This window comes from Gouania willdenowi, chromosome 4, assembly GCF_900634775.1.
Source record: "Gouania willdenowi chromosome 4, fGouWil2.1, whole genome shotgun sequence".
NCBI lineage: Eukaryota > Metazoa > Chordata > Actinopteri > Blenniiformes > Gobiesocidae > Gouania > Gouania willdenowi.
The window spans coordinates 26,882,363-26,899,372 of record NC_041047.1 but is presented as its reverse complement, the minus strand read 5'-3'; the positions used below and the strand labels follow the sequence as shown (position 1 = coordinate 26,899,372).

At 39.7% G+C, this 17,010-nt stretch overlaps 1 protein-coding gene across 3 annotated transcripts in view; it reads right to left on the bottom strand.

Annotated features, from left to right (window-relative positions):
* Window positions 1-1,398: 1,398 nt before the first annotated feature.
* Window positions 1,399-17,010, bottom strand: part of gatad2ab (GATA zinc finger domain containing 2Ab) — a 48,406-nt gene continuing 32,794 nt past the window's right edge. For all 3 annotated transcript variants that reach the window (XM_028443699.1, XM_028443701.1, XM_028443700.1), the window contains 10 exons: window positions 11,763-12,071; window positions 7,770-7,893; window positions 7,538-7,669; window positions 7,381-7,452; window positions 7,127-7,243; window positions 6,165-6,320; window positions 5,798-6,047; window positions 5,320-5,705; window positions 5,018-5,234; window positions 1,399-3,576 (listed from right to left, as the gene is read on the bottom strand). In XM_028443699.1, coding sequence (XP_028299500.1) covers window positions 3,443-3,576; window positions 5,018-5,234; window positions 5,320-5,705; window positions 5,798-6,047; window positions 6,165-6,320; window positions 7,127-7,243; window positions 7,381-7,452; window positions 7,538-7,669; window positions 7,770-7,893; window positions 11,763-12,071 — 1,897 coding nt within the window. In that variant the 3' untranslated portion in view covers window positions 1,399-3,442. The remainder of the gene's footprint in view (window positions 3,577-5,017; window positions 5,235-5,319; window positions 5,706-5,797; window positions 6,048-6,164; window positions 6,321-7,126; window positions 7,244-7,380; window positions 7,453-7,537; window positions 7,670-7,769; window positions 7,894-11,762; window positions 12,072-17,010) is intronic.

Here is a 17,010-nt window from a genome sequence, read left to right as displayed (position 1 = left end):
TTTCTTCATTCACACACCAAAATGACCCACACGTCTTCAGTTTAAAGGAGATGAGGATCCATATCCCCCTTACAGCTGGACAGCATTTTTCAAGGCCCCCCTCCTAATCTTTACATAAATGTAACACACACTGCCTGTTGTAGCCCTATATGTCATAGCACTTTAATAATTAATATCTTTGTACTAAAAATTCACTTAAAGAATACCTGTACTGGTCTTGGATATAACAAACTGTATTTAATTCATTGCCAATGAACAAAATGTACACGTACATATTTAAGTACTTTTTCCGGCAATTTTACATCCATTGAGACAACTATCAGACTTTACAGTGATACAGGTGTGTCATGTCCAGTATCATATACTGTACATGTAACATGTTTGTTTTATTGGTGCCAAATGTCATTTTAATTATTTCACAGACCATAAGCTAAAGCTCAGACCCCATGGAGAACCACTGGTATAATGCACAATAATGAGAAGAGATGTCTTTCTTTTATACTCTGCTTTGAGGCACATGCAATGATGCATTCAAAGCAGCGCTTGAAATGCAAACTATAAAATACAAAAAAAAAAATACTATTTTTGATTGTACAGAAGAGACACAAATAGATTGAAAAAAAAAAAAAAAACATGTCAAGGCTTATTTTTATTTTTGGTTTATTCAATTATTCACTCTTGAGGTTTAACTGTATACTTGGAGATCCAAGAATCAATTACACACTTTATTTTGGAATGATGGAGTGTTTACTTTTTGCAGATCTGTCTATAGCCAAAACAATATGACCACATACTGTAGTGTAGGCCAGGCTTCATCAACCACTGCGCCATGAGAGATCGTCGGGTGGGCTATGGGAAATTAATCAATTTCACTTAATTGGTCTAAAAAAACATTTTTGAAATTGAATTAATTATGGTTTGCAAATATGCCATTGTGCTGCCGTGAGCCATACACTATAGATTTGGTTCACATCCCTCCATAACAGCCTTTGGGTCAAATCTGACACTCTTAACATTTAGCAATACAGAACAAAATGTAATTATAAAATGTATTATATATTTGTTCATTGACAAGTACAATATATTTCTATAAGATAAAGATTCTTAATTGCGCTTTTTATTTGAAAAAAATATATATAAAAGATCATAAAAAGATTTTCTTTGTGTTTATTTCATTCCTATTCAAGACTTGATAAGATTGACTATATATATTGTTAATATAGGCTACAAAGTTCTATCTTTTTTTCTCCAATGTAAAAATGTATCTTGGCTAAAAAAACAGCACGTCAACTTCTCACATGTAGCTTAAGTTGCTCCTCCGAGCCTTACAATCTACGTGTCTCAGTAGCTCCTCCAATTCCGAACCACCTTTAAATAATCACGCAACTCCGGCAAGAATGAGGGGTTAAAATTAGTTTATTATTTAATAGAACAGGAAAAAAAACAAAAAAACAAATGTTTTTCATACACGGCTTTCCTATTCCTTTGGGCCACACTGCCAGTGAACAGCATATTGACCTCCAAACAAACGGAATGGTGATAATGTGGGAACAGCAGGCGGAGTCGGAACAGAACAGAGTTAACAAAGTGATGAGTTTGCTCCACGTTGTTTGTGTCACTTCTAATAAATCGAGCGAGCATCTCCTGCCTGACAGGAATGTGCAGACGAGGTGAAATTCAGCTGAAGCTATACTTAGGGGGACAGAACGCAGACTGGTCTGATAGTTCCATCACCATCCTCAATGAAACCAGCTAACAAGTCCCACCCAGCGAGTGGACGCAGATCCAGAAACCAGAGCTGTGACCAAGTAATGATGAAACAAAAACCAACTGGAGGATAATCGTTCACGTTTGCTCTGACCAATACTGATCACACATTAGTGCTATTGAGCTTCCAAACGGACACTTGGATGAGTGACAGCTTTGACAGAGGTTTAAATTAAAGACAGGGTGAAGTCGATCTGTGGATGATCAGATCCTCTGTTTGGATGTTTTGTACTTCATTAGCTTATCCTGTGCACTGATAAAGCTCCGGACAGTCTAAGAGGTTCATGTCATTTGTTTCCATTAAGGAGGGATGCATGATTACATTCTGAAAATTATCCAACTCTTCTCAGACCAATCATATTGTGCATGGGACCAAAAACACAAGAAAGAAAAAAAAAAAAAAAACACACAAGAGTGAAATCCATTCAAAGCAGGGCATATATCTGTACTACCATGACCCTATAAATAAATTCAGATAGTTTGTCTATAGAAGAAAAATAATGCACCACAACCTATGACTAAAAGCAAAACAAATGTCAAAAATAATGACATTCCATACAGCCCCTCAGTTTAGCATGAAACCATGTTTATATCCACAGAGGGTTGAAATAAACGAGAAACCTTCTAGCAGAAGGGATTCCATTTGGGCTCCACTAGTTCTTTGGAAGGCGTCATTTTTTTTTACAATATTCAATAAGAACAGTCCTGTGAACCGTCGCTCTCTGTGAGTCTGTTTAGAAACACCAGTCCGTGAAACCTTAAACATTTTTTTTTCCTTTTCTTCTTAGAAAATACAAAGTGTAAAAGTAGGCCACAACATAAAACCCAGCAGATGTAAAACCACCTCAACAGTAACATTAGCCTGTAAATTCTTAGGCCTCAATAGTGAGGCCGCCTCCAAAGTATCAGGGAGCACAATATTCTTAACACAGTATATGACTTACAGGAGAAAAAGACAAAAAATCCTAACATTCAGCCATACAAAATAATCTGACACACAACAACTTCTCCAATATACACAATGTGGTTGACAGAGAAGAGGCAGTTTGTGTGCAGGTAGATTCTTTCTTTTTTTTTTTTTAAGTCCTTTTTTTTTGATCACTTTTGCAAAGCAGAAGCAGTATTTATTTATTTATTTATTTTTTCCATGGGTGGTCCTCAAAGCTCAACGACATTCCCTACGATGAGGTTTTCTGTTTTGGCCTCCATGTCTGACTGAATCAGACCCAGTTGGGCAGGACATAAGGCGGATATCTTCTGAGTATATAATATTGATTTTGACTAAATCTGAACTCGTCCAGAGGCAGGAGAGCACTGGGATTCTCTACCAACATCCAGTTATTGCAGCTGGAGGAGAGGCTATAATGAGACTGATGTAAAATTGAAGAGCCCCACATCTACTCCAACCCTCCAAAGTTCTCCCAAAATTCTCTGACGTATTTCCATGTGTTCAGGAAGCAGCCTGAACGTAGCTTCAATTAAAGGAGGGATTGAGGAAGGGAGGTAGCAGAAGAGGAACATGAGTAGGAACACGTCCAGCTAATACCAGAGGATGACTTTCCTCGCTCCGTTTGGACTTGAATCCACAGAAGGATTAAAAGAAAAAATGAAAATGGCTGTTATTGTTTTTGAAGTAGGCTAAAAGTTATGGGGCTCAGTGGGGGGTGGGGTTGCATTATTTCCATGTGTTTGCTGCTTGGGAGATAGAACGAGAGGGAATCATGTCCAGCAGGTATTCTCGCTGACGCTCCACTGCAGCGTTGCTCTTATGGGCAGCCAGGCTGGGGTTCACATAGGCCATGGTCACACCTGTACCACACACACACACACACACACACACACACACACACTGTCATTAGAGGCTAAACTCAGATATTCATTGGGTAAACATATAAACACGTTAAAGTACTTCAGCCCTACACACTTTTTCTACTGTAAATGAAGCAGAAACAAATTCACCAAACATTTTCTGGCTGCATCTTTGATTTTATCTGTCCCATGGGACTGTGGAGTCAGCTAACAGCTTCTCTCGTCTCCTTTTTCGGCATGTACAAAAAAAAAAAAAAAAATGTAAAAAAAAAAAAAAGTGAATGTAACCATGTCGGAAATAAACTGAATAAATAAAAAAAAATAAAAAAATAACAAATACAATGGAGTAGCGCCATCTGTTCTGCATCTTTTATAATTTAGTTGTACAGTATATTGTGCATTTCTCCATATTTATGTCCATGGCAGTTAAAGCTGCTGGACACAAACTATTTTAAAGACATAGTATTGGCCTCATAGATCAATAAAAAAGACAAAAAGAAGAAAAAAAAACATTAAAGTTAAAATTGCTCATCAAAAGTTCCACTGTTCATCGACATTGAAGTTTTGCGCGTTGCATTGTGGGATGTGTTATTACATCTTTCTGATATCACTGATAATACCGGTAACAAACTAGAGCAAAAATATTTTCAAGCCAATCAATGTCCTTCTTGTCTGGCAAAGAAACACAAATGAAGTAAAAACACTTCTTTGCATCAATTTAAAGGACTCCACATCCCACAATGCAGTGCACGAAAATGTAAACAAATGGAGTGTTTCCGATGGAGATGAAAACTAACTTTTGAGCAGCAATTTTAACCTTTTACATGATCTTCGATTTATTGATCTATGAGGCCAACACAATGGATTCATCTGATAAAAAAAGAAGTTGTCCAGCACCTTTAAAGGGTAAAAACAGATTTTGTTATACACCCAGTTTAGTATCAATTCACCATCAGATAAAATGATGAATAAATGATGTATTTAGGATATCCTGAGATCCAATGTTGATCACTTATCAGTCCAATTTAAACATAAAAAAATTAAGAGTATCGGATTATATCCGCCTGCATTTAAAATCTGTCATTTTTCAGGGTCTTCTGTTTTCATTGTTTTTTTTTTTTATCTATTAGATTCAATTACTCATTTGTAGAATATTCTTATATTTAAGATTAAAATTTCTGTTAGCTTTTGGTTGATAATGGGTCAGTTTTTCCTCAAACCTACTATTGCTAACTATTATTCTCTGAGTGTTTTCACTTGATCAAACATGATCCTAACATTCCACACTACAAAATACGTAACAAGTATGTGGGATTCATGCTGATATAAGATCAGATTAAAGTTCGGTATCACAAGGTAAATGTTATTGACTCTACTCTTGCTGTTATGGAAAATGGAAGCATATTGGCTATAAAAAGGGACATCAGACCCATCACCTCACCTGCATTGCTGCTCTGCTTCCTCCAGGCAGTCATGTTGCCCTGGTTACTACTGGAAGTGCTGACCTTTGCCCCGTGCTGCAGCGACCGTGCTGACGTGTGCTTGTCAGACCTCCCACCCAATGCAGCAGCTGCCACTGCATTCTGCAGCTGAGAGGAGGTGAAAGAGTGCGTCATGCCGTGAGCACTCACAGACTGGAGGCTGTGAGCCAGCTGACTCTGAGGACGCACACAAAGTCACAGGAAAGTTGGTGAATGACCAGTTGTTTAGATCAACTTTGACAAAAACACATGTGACACTAACCTGCTTAATGCTGTGATGGCCAGCTGATCGGTGATGCATGGCAGCCCTGACCTGCTTATACTGCTGGGACACCAGCGCATCACTTTTGGACAAGGAGGGAGAGGACGACGAAGATTTAGAGATGGAAGAAGATGACGCAGCCTGCTGGAGAATGCGCTGCTCGATCTCCTGCTCCTGTTGGAGCGCCTTTACGAAGGCTGCCTTCAGCCGGTTGGTGTGCTCGGCCTTCAGAGCCTTCTTCTGATTGGACGACATGCACTGGTCACAGAGCACAGTCCCGGCCTTCTCTTTTCTCCAGCGGGAGGTAAAGTCAGTCTTGCACTGAGCACACGTGTATGGCTCTTTGGGGATGGAGTTGGCCATTGCAGCAGCTGGGCCTAGGTTTCCTGTGAAACACACGACACACCCATAATAAATAAGAGCGCTCCTTAAGGCTCATTCTTCAGTTTCATCATCTCATGTGCAAACCTTGACCCACCTCTGCCGTGCATCTCTAGAAGTTTTTGCACCACCTCTTCCAACCCCAACAAATAAATGAATTCATTGTTGGCAGCAGAGGGGAGGAAGTTAAACTCGGGTGCAGATGGTTTGGGAGGAGGAATCTCCAGCAGCGTCTTTTCCAACTGTTTGCGCAGAGCTAGCTTAGCTGCTGCTTGCCGACTAGCTGGAGAGTCATTGATGCTGGAGTTTGGTGATATAGAGGAACCCTTTAGGCTGGTTGGGGAGGCCTGGATGGAAAGGAACAACATCCAAGTGTGACAAACTCATTGTGATGTGCAAGCAAAGCTGTCAATGGTAAATACGTAAAGTCTGGATTATTGGGCCACCGCATGCAAGATCTTCACCTGAGGGATGTTGACCATGACATTACTATTGGCCACATTAGCAACACGGATAAGTCCCTGCTGAATGATTCTCTGACCCTGGACCTGCACATTAGGCACTGAAGCTCTGGGTGCCAGCAAGAGTGGAGGCGGGCCTGAACCACTGTGCCTGATAGTCTGAGAAAAACAACCACATCAGCATCAATAAGATTAATGTAGAGAGAAAGAGGAGTGACAAAAGCAGAAACAATCAAAGCCTTTATTTGAGAACGTCTGAAGGCAAAAGGAAGCAATAGTAAACACATTGGTCCTCATTTATCAACCTTGCGTGAAAACGAGTGCAAATCTGAATGCACATTTGGTGGCACGACAGGACAAACATGTGATTCATGAAACATTCGTATTTGACCAATCACATAGTACAGATGATCAGGTGTTGATAAATGCGGCAACTGAGTTTGAGTCATTAACATGTTTCGGAGGCACCGCCCACTGAGGTCTAACTAGAAGAGAAACATTTACAAGATGAAAATCGGCATCCTCAAATCAGAGGTTTAGCAAAAAAAATATTTAGTCAACGAGCAGGTGAAGTCTGCCCACCTGTGTGATATGACGTTTATGTCGACCTCAGTCCACACACTTCAGGCAAAATCACATTAAATGAACCCTTAAAAAAAAAAAAACTTTAAATTGAATGTTGTCCCTTCTGTGTTTATGCCTTCAGACAATTTCACCAATAATTCATCACGTTACTGATTAAATACTGTAGCGCATTTGTGAAAGTTTAAGGTAAACCTTACAATTTAAAAGCATGAATGAGGTCCTATTTCCTCCATACAGCTTCATTCCCCACTGTGATGTTACGGAAAAACTGATCAGGCCTGCGTGAATAAGGTCGTCCGCCGGTCATATGCTCAGATCTGAACGTACCAACTGTTGATAAATGAGGGCCATTGATTTCAAGTTGCTTCTGCCACACTAACCTGGGCTCCTCTGACCAGGGGAGGCATCACAGTCTGAGAGTTGTGTTTGAAGGAGACGTGTTGTCCACCACGCACCAAGGGAGGGGGGATCACTGTACCTGAGCTACGACCGGTCACCTACGCACAATTAGATAATATTATAAACACTGATTCCAACAGTATATTTCATTACATGAAAGTGAAAAAAAGTTCTCATGAATGTAAAACAATGTTAATTAAGTGATAGAAAACAAAGCTAGTATGTTAGTAACAACCTGGAGGGGTCCTTTGCTGGATGTCATGCTTCCTCTCACCAGAGGAGGAGGAGTCGCCACAGAGCCAGATGCCTGTAAATCATATCACCATGTGTTACTGAACTGAATGTGTTGATGTGCACTTTAATCTACATTTGGAGAAAACTCAGATTTGTACCTTTTGTACAGTGCTCTCTTTCTGGATCTGGCTCTGTCGCAGTTTCTTAAGCAGCACCAGCTTTGCCTCCTGAAGCCTGAGTTCCTCCTTCAGCTGTTTGATGATGCGCTCTCTTTCTTCAGGTGAGCTTTTCTACACACAAAGAGAAAAGAAGAGCTGACTCAGGAAACTCACAGGGATTAAAATGACTTTCAGGCAGACAGTACAATTATTGGAAGTCCGTTTTATGTACCATAAATTTATCTGTGTCCGTATTTGTGAGGCAGTGGCCGTTCATTAGAGGACTGGAAGGCTCATTGTCCGATAACACGATGACATCATCTGGTGAGGGCGGTTGTCGCTCTTTCTTAATTTCACTGTGGAGACAAAAAAAATGGAAGAAACTTTACTTATATCTGTAACCCAAACTCCAGCCACCTTGCAGTTTATTCTTTTGTCCAGAAGATGGCAGTATATAATAAAAAAACCTCTTTTGTAGCATGAACGTGTGCATTGGGACACACAAGAAGAAAAGAGATCAATAATAGAGTAATGGCGGCAGAGGAGAAACACAACGACCCCATTATCTCTGCAGCAGTAACATTTACAGACCTCCAGCTGAATCCCTAAGAAAAATCTAAATCACTGGTGTAAAAAACCCAATAATCTCTACTATTGTTTGCTATCAATACTAAAGGAAATGCTGATTAAACATAAGGTGGCTCAAGGTGTTTGCTAATGGCCTTTGTTCTCCAGTGAGCTGCAAATGAATCATTCCAAAGAAGAAACAAGGATGACTGTGATTTTAGTTTTTAGTGACGTGAGGAGAGGATATCTGCTACTGTCACAGCAGGGATCATTTAATGTCATACATGTGTATGAATGTTAAACAACGCTGTCTAAAGTATGGCTCCAGCTTAAGGTACATGACAGTGAGTGAGAGGTTCATGTCTTACTGTGAAGTTCTGCATGTATACATGCAGCAAAGTTACATAATTGTTCAGGAGCTGCAGAGTGAGAGGCTTTAGGGTTTCACGTTCAAAAACCGGTTTACCACGCAGACAGTGCCTGGCCCCTCCCCTCTCCTACCTCCGTAGCGAGGCCTTGTGGCCTTGCCGGATCACCACAGCCTGGGCCTCGGATCTGCCCTCCCTCCCAGCTGCAGACACCAGAGACACAAGCGGAGCAGAGCGGAGCGGAGGTCCATCAGTGTGGGGGGGAGGGACATCCATGGCCAGGAGCCAACCTATTGTGTACACTTGCTCTCACTCAGTCACCCACAGTCACTACTTCCAACACCCCTCCCCCACATCCTCACTTAGTTGTTCATCTTTTATACTTCAACTCACTGACTCACTCCTTGATTCCTACATCACAACAGCTTCTTCAGCACACACAACATGCACAATGACTGACAATCTTAGCCCAACATAAATGTCAATATTTCCTAGCAACTTATTGATGATCATATTAAATGAACGCCTTAAGGTAACAATCCTTGCATTGTTGTTGACGTTCATGGTACGGATGGCAAGGAAACAACACATGACATCAAGGCGTAAGGCTTTATTTTTCCCCGACTGACCAGGCCTTCTCCATCACACAGAATAGCTGGTGATAACATCGACAACTACGGTACCCTGAGCTGCTTATACAAGCATCACAACACAGCATCAGCTTGGTTATGTAAGGTCCCCTTCACTATTTTTGCATGCCTCGGCTTTGCCCCGATGATGACGGCTTTGCACTGACCATGCTGCAGGACTGCTGAATCAGTGATTATGTGGTGCAGTGGGAGTCTCCATTGAAAATGCAACGCAACACCACCTGCTGCCACTTTAAGCATTGTAAGACTGTGTTAATAATAAGATAGTAGGGCAGTAAGTAGGCAACATGCCCAGTGAAGAGGAGTTCAGATATTGGCACGCTTTTCTACAGCACACGAACAAGCACAAACAAGCAGGCCACATGTGATGAGAAGGCCTGAAGTTCATTTCAATACAGAGTTCATGTCCCCCTTGTTCCACATAATGACCAGCATGCAGCGAGTGGGTCCCAAAGAGGAAACCTATGTGTAGCCATTAAACAGAATGCACTTTCAGATGAGTCACCTCGCACTTTAACTGTCATGACATCCGTGTGTGTGTATTTACTGCTCTACCGAACACACGTCACATGACATCAGGCATTCACTGTGTGGTCATGTGACACACCCACCACCCTACAGGCCCCTCCTCCCAACTGCTCCTTCCAATGTGGAAACCATAGCAACGGCCAGTTAGAACCAGTTTGTGACACATAGCCTTCATTTTGTGTGAAGTGTGAGGCAGAGTCCAGGTGCTGCCGAGGGAGAAAATGGAGCCCTGGCCCCAGGAGCCTCAAAACTTTCAGCAGAATGAGGGCAGCCACGGAGTCACTTCCTGTGTGACTCCTGTCAGACCACGAGCTAGTGCCAAGTTAGAAGAGAAACCTGAAACTTCAATAGACCCATCTGTTGCATATGTGCTTGAACTCAGCGACCCGTAGGACATAAACTATCTGAAAAGTTTTAAATCAAAGTTGGATGCTCAAAACAGAGAAGCATTCATTTCAGCAACCCTGAAAACCACAATGAAAAATGAACAGAGAAGCGCATTAGGTGTAGATACTTTAAAACTTCCTATAATGGACAAGGTAGTCTGAACTTCAAATGTCACAGCCACATGCAAAAAAAACAGATGCACACACTCCAGGTCAAGCATGTACTGAATCCCACTCAGTACTGGTCCCACTTTACTTACCTTTAGTAACTTCCTTTGCAACTGGACTTGATGCCAGCAATTCTGTACGTAAATACCATGACATGAGATTGACTGCACCGTCCTCAATACCACAAACGTGGTTTTACGTCTCCTAATTTTCCCCTGCAGAACTACCACTAGCACAGTAGAATGACCTTTTACCATTTACAAAGGTTTGATTATACCACTGACACAGTGGTGATTTTGTTTTTACTTCATTCATTTACCTCCTAGAAAAGATGAGAACAGAACATTTTCCTCATGGAAAAGCTAATAATAAGAGTCAATAAAAGCCAGTAAGCACCATAGCATGATGATGCATTAAAAGTGAGGCAAGTTGTTCAAAGGTCATAAAAAGTACTGAGCAACAAAACTTTCTCACTTAAAGGTATAGTTATATATTTCCAGGGCTTTGATATATACAGATGTTACCTACTTGTAAGACAAATTGATGGCCAAAAACAAAATAAGTTGCAAAGTATAGCTTCCCCCCCCCCCCCCATTTTCATTAAGAAATCTTTGGCTTACAGCACCTTCCATTACCAATGCCCTACCTTTTCTTAACTATTTAATATTTACTTCTTACAATATATACTGTATATATATATATATATATATATATATAGATAGATATATTAGGACATCTCAGGGCTGTGAGTTAATGCAAATTCAAGTTGGAATTATCTCAATAGTGGCATTAAATTTGTTATCATTGATTAAAAACATAAATCAATGCTGTAAATTGCGCTATACAAATAAAGATGAATTGAATAAATAAATCAAAATTGCCACATTTTGCCACATTAAATCGCGACCCACTTTTTTTCTAGAAGTCAACCAACCAAACGTAGTTTGGTTAAGTAAGTGTAAACTTCATCCTGCTCCTTTTCAGGCACAGATACAGACAGAAGAAAGATTTGTTGTTGCTTTCTTAATTGTTTAATTTTTCATTCATTTTGTCTCCTTTTGGAATTAAAATTGTTCATGTCTGAAATAAACATGACAGACAAATATTTTTCAAATTCTCACTGAGAAAAAATCCCTAAATATTTGATTTATCATTACTAAGTTTCTTCCGGTCCTTGTCCTATATATAGCCTAATAGAAAAAGGTCTAAATCATGAAAATGTTATGGGTTCAATTTTTGTCAATAAGTTTTTCATTTTCTTTACAAAATGCATCCTGTACAGGGTTTGTGGGGCTGTGCTGGTTCACACTGGGTGCAGATTTTCATGTTTAATTCAGGATTTCTACTTAAATGTTTAAGGTCTTCCCCCCCCGAGGTGAGCATGTGCAGTTTTTGAAGCAAACTGATACTTGGAGGCTAATAAAATTGCTCCACTAATCATAGTGTATTTGAAACATTTTGCAAGTGAGGAAATGCATGGTTTCCAAATCCATTTGACTGAATAAACCAACCAAACATCATATCCTGTACTTGAAACGGGCCTTTTGATTTGTCTCACCTTTTGGATGTGCTCATGTCCACAGGCTCGTCTCCAGTCTGTACCTCCACCTTAATGGTGGCCTTTACTTCACCAGCCTTCAGGATGCTGGCTGCCACCTTTACAGCTTGCTCGCTCTTTAACTTGACACTCTCAGCTTCAGATCCCACCAGGCCAAGAGGGCTCCCCTCTGCATCACTCCCCTCCAGCTTAACCCTTTTACTGTCCGTGTCCCCTGGGGAGCCAGTAACAGCAGCACTGTCCCTCTCCAGGGCTCGCTTCTGGCTGCGTGTCTGACGCACCGCCTCCTCCGACATGACTGCTCTCACCCTGAGGACAGAGAGGGAACACTTTAGTATGGTCTTCAAGTAGTAATAAAGTGAACTTAAAGCACAAGCTTAAGTATTGTCCCACCACAAAATTAGTAATACATTTGATGACAGTATAGTTTGGATTGGATTTCATCTTTAAGAGCATTTTATTTTAGTTTTTAAAACATTTATGGTTTTACTATGACAAAAATATAACAGATTGTTACTCTACAAGGGGATCAATACAAAAATGTTATGAAGCCTGGCAAACTTTTTTGACTTATTTTGGAAAATCTGAGCAGATAACATTTGTTAATGTGATATAAATGTACTTAAGGATTTCTTTTTTTCTTTTCTTTTTTTTTGGGGGGGGAGGGGGTGTTTGGTGTGTGTGTCTTGTGAACTGTAATTCTTGAGTTATCTGGCCTACTGTTTATAGGGTGGGATGGGGAGGGGAAAAGGAAAAAAGGAAACGTATGGGTTGAATGATGGTATCCGTTCTATTCAAAATGAAATATATATATATATACAGTGGGGCAAAAAAGTATTTAGTCAGCCACCAATTGTGCAAGTTCTCCCACTTAAAATGATGACAGAGGTCTGTAATTTTCATCATAGGTACACTTCAACTGTGAGAGACAGAATGTGAAAAAAAAAAATCCAGGAATTCACATTGTAGGATTTTTAAAGAATTTATTTGTAAATTATGGTGGAAAATAAGTATTTGGTCAATAACAAAAATTCAACTCAATACTTTGTAATATAACCTTTGTTGGCAATAACAGAGGTCAAACGATTACTATAGGTCTTTACCAGGTTTGCACACACAGTAGCTGGTATTTTGGCCCATTCCTCCATGCAGATCTTCTCGAGAGCAGTGATGTTTTGGGGCTGTCGCCGAGCAACACGGACTTTCAACTCCCTCCACAGATTTTCTATATATATTATATTTAGTCAACACTGGTTTGAGTGAAGCTACTGTATAATACAACGGTTAACACCATTATATGTACTCTAAAATACAGTAACTGTCACACTTGACTTCACAATGACAAATTGTAAAATCCAGTCCTTCACCAAATTAGTTTTTTTTCTTTTCACAATTTAAATTTTTATTCATATTATCCTTTTTCCCCATCGATTTTCCTGTTAAGGCAACAGTCGTGTGGACCCTAAACTAAGTTCAGAAGAACATCAGCAAAGTGTCAATAGTCTTAAAGACACTTAACTTTAAAGAAAGCGGGACATTCAACAACCAGGGGGCTAATCACAAACTCTGTCCAAGTGTTTGCCTGAAATAAATGAGAATAATAGTTTGTGGGGTAATGTGCATCGATTGCAGGCTGTGCCTTTAAGACCGTGGAAGAAGCTATGGATGCAGCTCCTCACCAACATGAATTAATATTAGCTTCTGGAAAGCCATTTGGGCATTATTTTATTACATTGTAAAGCATTAGGATAAAAACTGTGTGAAAACTAACACGGTTGTTTCAAATAAATACTAAATAGACATACATTTATATTTATTTATGCTTTGAAATTCATACATGAAAAAAAAGGTTAATTGATTAAAGAAAACTGTTTAAGGATTTTTATGAATGTGTGAATTATTTTAGTCAAACTGTGCAGAGTGGACGTCCAAAGAGCAGGACTGACAGAACGATGTCCTGTCAAACTATAAGAAAAAAAAATGGAAAGTATGGAAATAAACAGACTCAGAAGAAACATGCATGTCAGGATTTAATTTAATTTAAATGACATATGTATTGGCTAAAACTCTGGTTTACTTAATGACATTTTTAGCTGTAGAAAAGGGGCATCCCTTATGCAAGCACTTCCTGTCCTACTGTCACAGGCTCAAATACTGACCTAAATCTCACTCAGTACAGTAACCGTGGTGGATGATGGATCCGCTGAGATTTCTGGGTAAAAATATATTACGCAACAGAAAAAAGCACTAACGTTGTGCAATATTTACAGCAGCACACTGATGTAGGTTGCGTACCCAGGCATACAGCTTCACATCCAATGGTTAAATATCAAAGTTCAACACGGACTAAACGACCATCTTATGAAATGTATGTCAAGAGTTGGTTTTGTTCCTTGCATGAACCTTTATCACAGCTCTTCAACACACAAAAAGACACAAAAAATAGCTGCCCTGAAAGCCTGAGAGTGGTATGCTTTGAGAGAAGGCATTGGTTTAACCTATGAAACGACAGACTGGCAGCGAGAGGGGAGGGGGAATATTGAGGCCACAGACACATCCAAACAAGAACAAAGAGGGAGGAGGGACAAGGAGGAAGAGAAGAAATCCTGTCGTCTTCAGCCATTCCACAACATGGCGAACAGACGAGATCAATGAGAGTGCATTGTGCACCATAATTGATATTATTGACCAATAGTGTCTGTGGGGATAGACACTTTACCCACAATACAAAAAAACCTAATGGCAGCTAAATATGTGTTGTTTATTAGTATTAATATGCTTTATTAGTTAAACGGCTGCCCCTAATGGCAGTATAGACAGGAAGACAAAGAGATCCTGCTGAGTGTCACATATAAAACAAAGAATTCCGTTACAGATGGGAGGATAAACATGTTTTTCATCCATTTCATTCCAGTGCTGTGGGCAGGAAGACTGCTGATTTTATTTGCCATTTTCATTGTTATTCTAGGTGAAGTTTTTGAATGAGTGAAGTAGAGACATGCACAAGCCTGACACGGCAAAAAAATTATCCTTAAATCCTTCCTTAAATTGTTACTTATTAGTAGGGATCGATTGATATGGATGTTTTAGGGCCGATGCTGATACCAATTTTTTTTCCATCAGCCTTAGCCGATGATCGATACGGACTGCCGATTTTCTTGAGCCGATACTTCTTTTGCTCCCTCAATTTACAACATAAAAATTACACAATGATGACAACAAATGGCACGAGTCTCAAATTAAAAAGAATGAACATTTATTGAAATTAACAAAAGTGAGGTAGAACAAAAATAAGCAAAAAATATTAAAAACAGGTGATGTAGAACAAGAGCAAGTAGAAAATATTTCTAATCTCCGCCCACATATACGTAAAAATCGCGAAAATCGGCCGATATTATTGGCCAGCCGATGTATCGGTCTATCACTACTTATTAGTAGTATTATCTATAATTTCTACATCAGTTTTATTATGTAGAGGCTCCAATGCATAATGCTCGAGTATACAGCAAGGACAGATGTGACCCAGTAGTGTTGGGTGGCATTCCAGTTGACACCGAACATCGATGTTTATTGTCTATTTGTATATCAGTTTTTCCTATATCATAATATCGGTGATTATGTAGTGTGTGATGCCGAGCGGTGAAACGTTCTGCCATGCGACGCTGTTTGAGAGGAAACTGTTTTTCAGTTGCAAAAAGCAAGCAAGCATGGTATCACATCGCAATCAGTGACATATTTGGGCCTGAATGCAAGACATTTTGCTCTTTGTATGTAATGCCAGTATGTGTCGCAGAGTGTCTACCCACAGTTAGTGATGTGTCGTACACTTTTAAACATGTGTTTAAAAGTGTACGACACATCACTGGCCGGTGACTCTCGTAGAGTCACTGGCCTCTACGAGAGCACCAAAGACAGCCCAGTCTTCGGCTAAAGTGTCCGATTTTTTAATGGACTTTGGTTAGAAGTGTAGGATGACAGCAGTGAGCATTTAAATAAGCCACTTTAAGCCCCATCTCCCTGATATATGACAATATGCAATAGAAACAAAAAAAAAGCTTTATAAATAAATTAACACTTGATGTAAAAATTGTGATTACATATTTAGTAAAGCAGTCCTCATAGGCTTTTCAATTATAGCTTAAAACTATCAGGCTATAGCTACAACAGCTAATAAGGGAGATTTATTGTAATTTACAATAATAGATGAGACGGCTTCCTAAAATTGGTTTGTCTGTATGCAAGTATGCAGTTTAATACAAACCATAAAAATGTACATAAAATACATACATAAAATCCAATGCAATAATGCATTGGATTTTATATAGCGCTTTATCATAGACACTCAAATTCGCTTTACAGAATTAAGGCATTGTTCTTTCACTCCACACTTAGTGGTGGTAAGCTACTATTATAGCCACAGACTGACAGAAGCGAGGCTGCCATAGTGCGCCATCAGCCCCTCCAAATACCACCAACACTCACTCACACACTATATTCATACTAGATAATGTGGGTTAAGTGTCTTGCCCAAAAACACATTGACAGAAACCACTGAAGCGACTGTCCACCACTATGGCACCTGGAATTCTCAGTGGTCTCTCATCCAACCACTAACCAGGCCCAGACCTGCTTGGCTTCCAAGATCCATGATTTAAACCATAAGTTATCGGTTTATCATTCACTGGTCAAATATACATGTACCGGTACCTCAAATACTAAAATATTTGTTGAAAATGAATAAAGCAGACTGATTGGCACACAAACAACTATCATGTAATAATCATCAACTGGTAAGCAAATATTGCTCCATCAGCACAGATTTGTGTTTAAAGTATGTACTGGTATAGATGCCTTTGAGCAGCGTAGAAAATGGAAACCAGGTACTCCGGTTTCCTCCCATCATCAAAAATCCTGTATGTCGGCTTAACTGGAGTTACTAGACTGCCAATAGTCTAGATTGTTTAGTGAATGTTTGCCCTGTGATGGACTGGTGCCCTGTCCAGGCCAGGGTGTACCCACACCTAGCACCTACTAGTAGCTAGAGAAAGGCACCAGCACTGCCCAGTGGACGCAGTTGGTTTACAAATGTGTTTTTCATTTGCACAATAAAAGGAGTCTTTGTTTTCACTGCAACTGTCATGTATTTTGAATTCTTCACTTCTTTCATATGAAATGCCTCATCACAGTAAAATAGGTCATTGTTAATCCAATTTACTGAAGTAATTATTCTCTAAATCATTAGAAAATG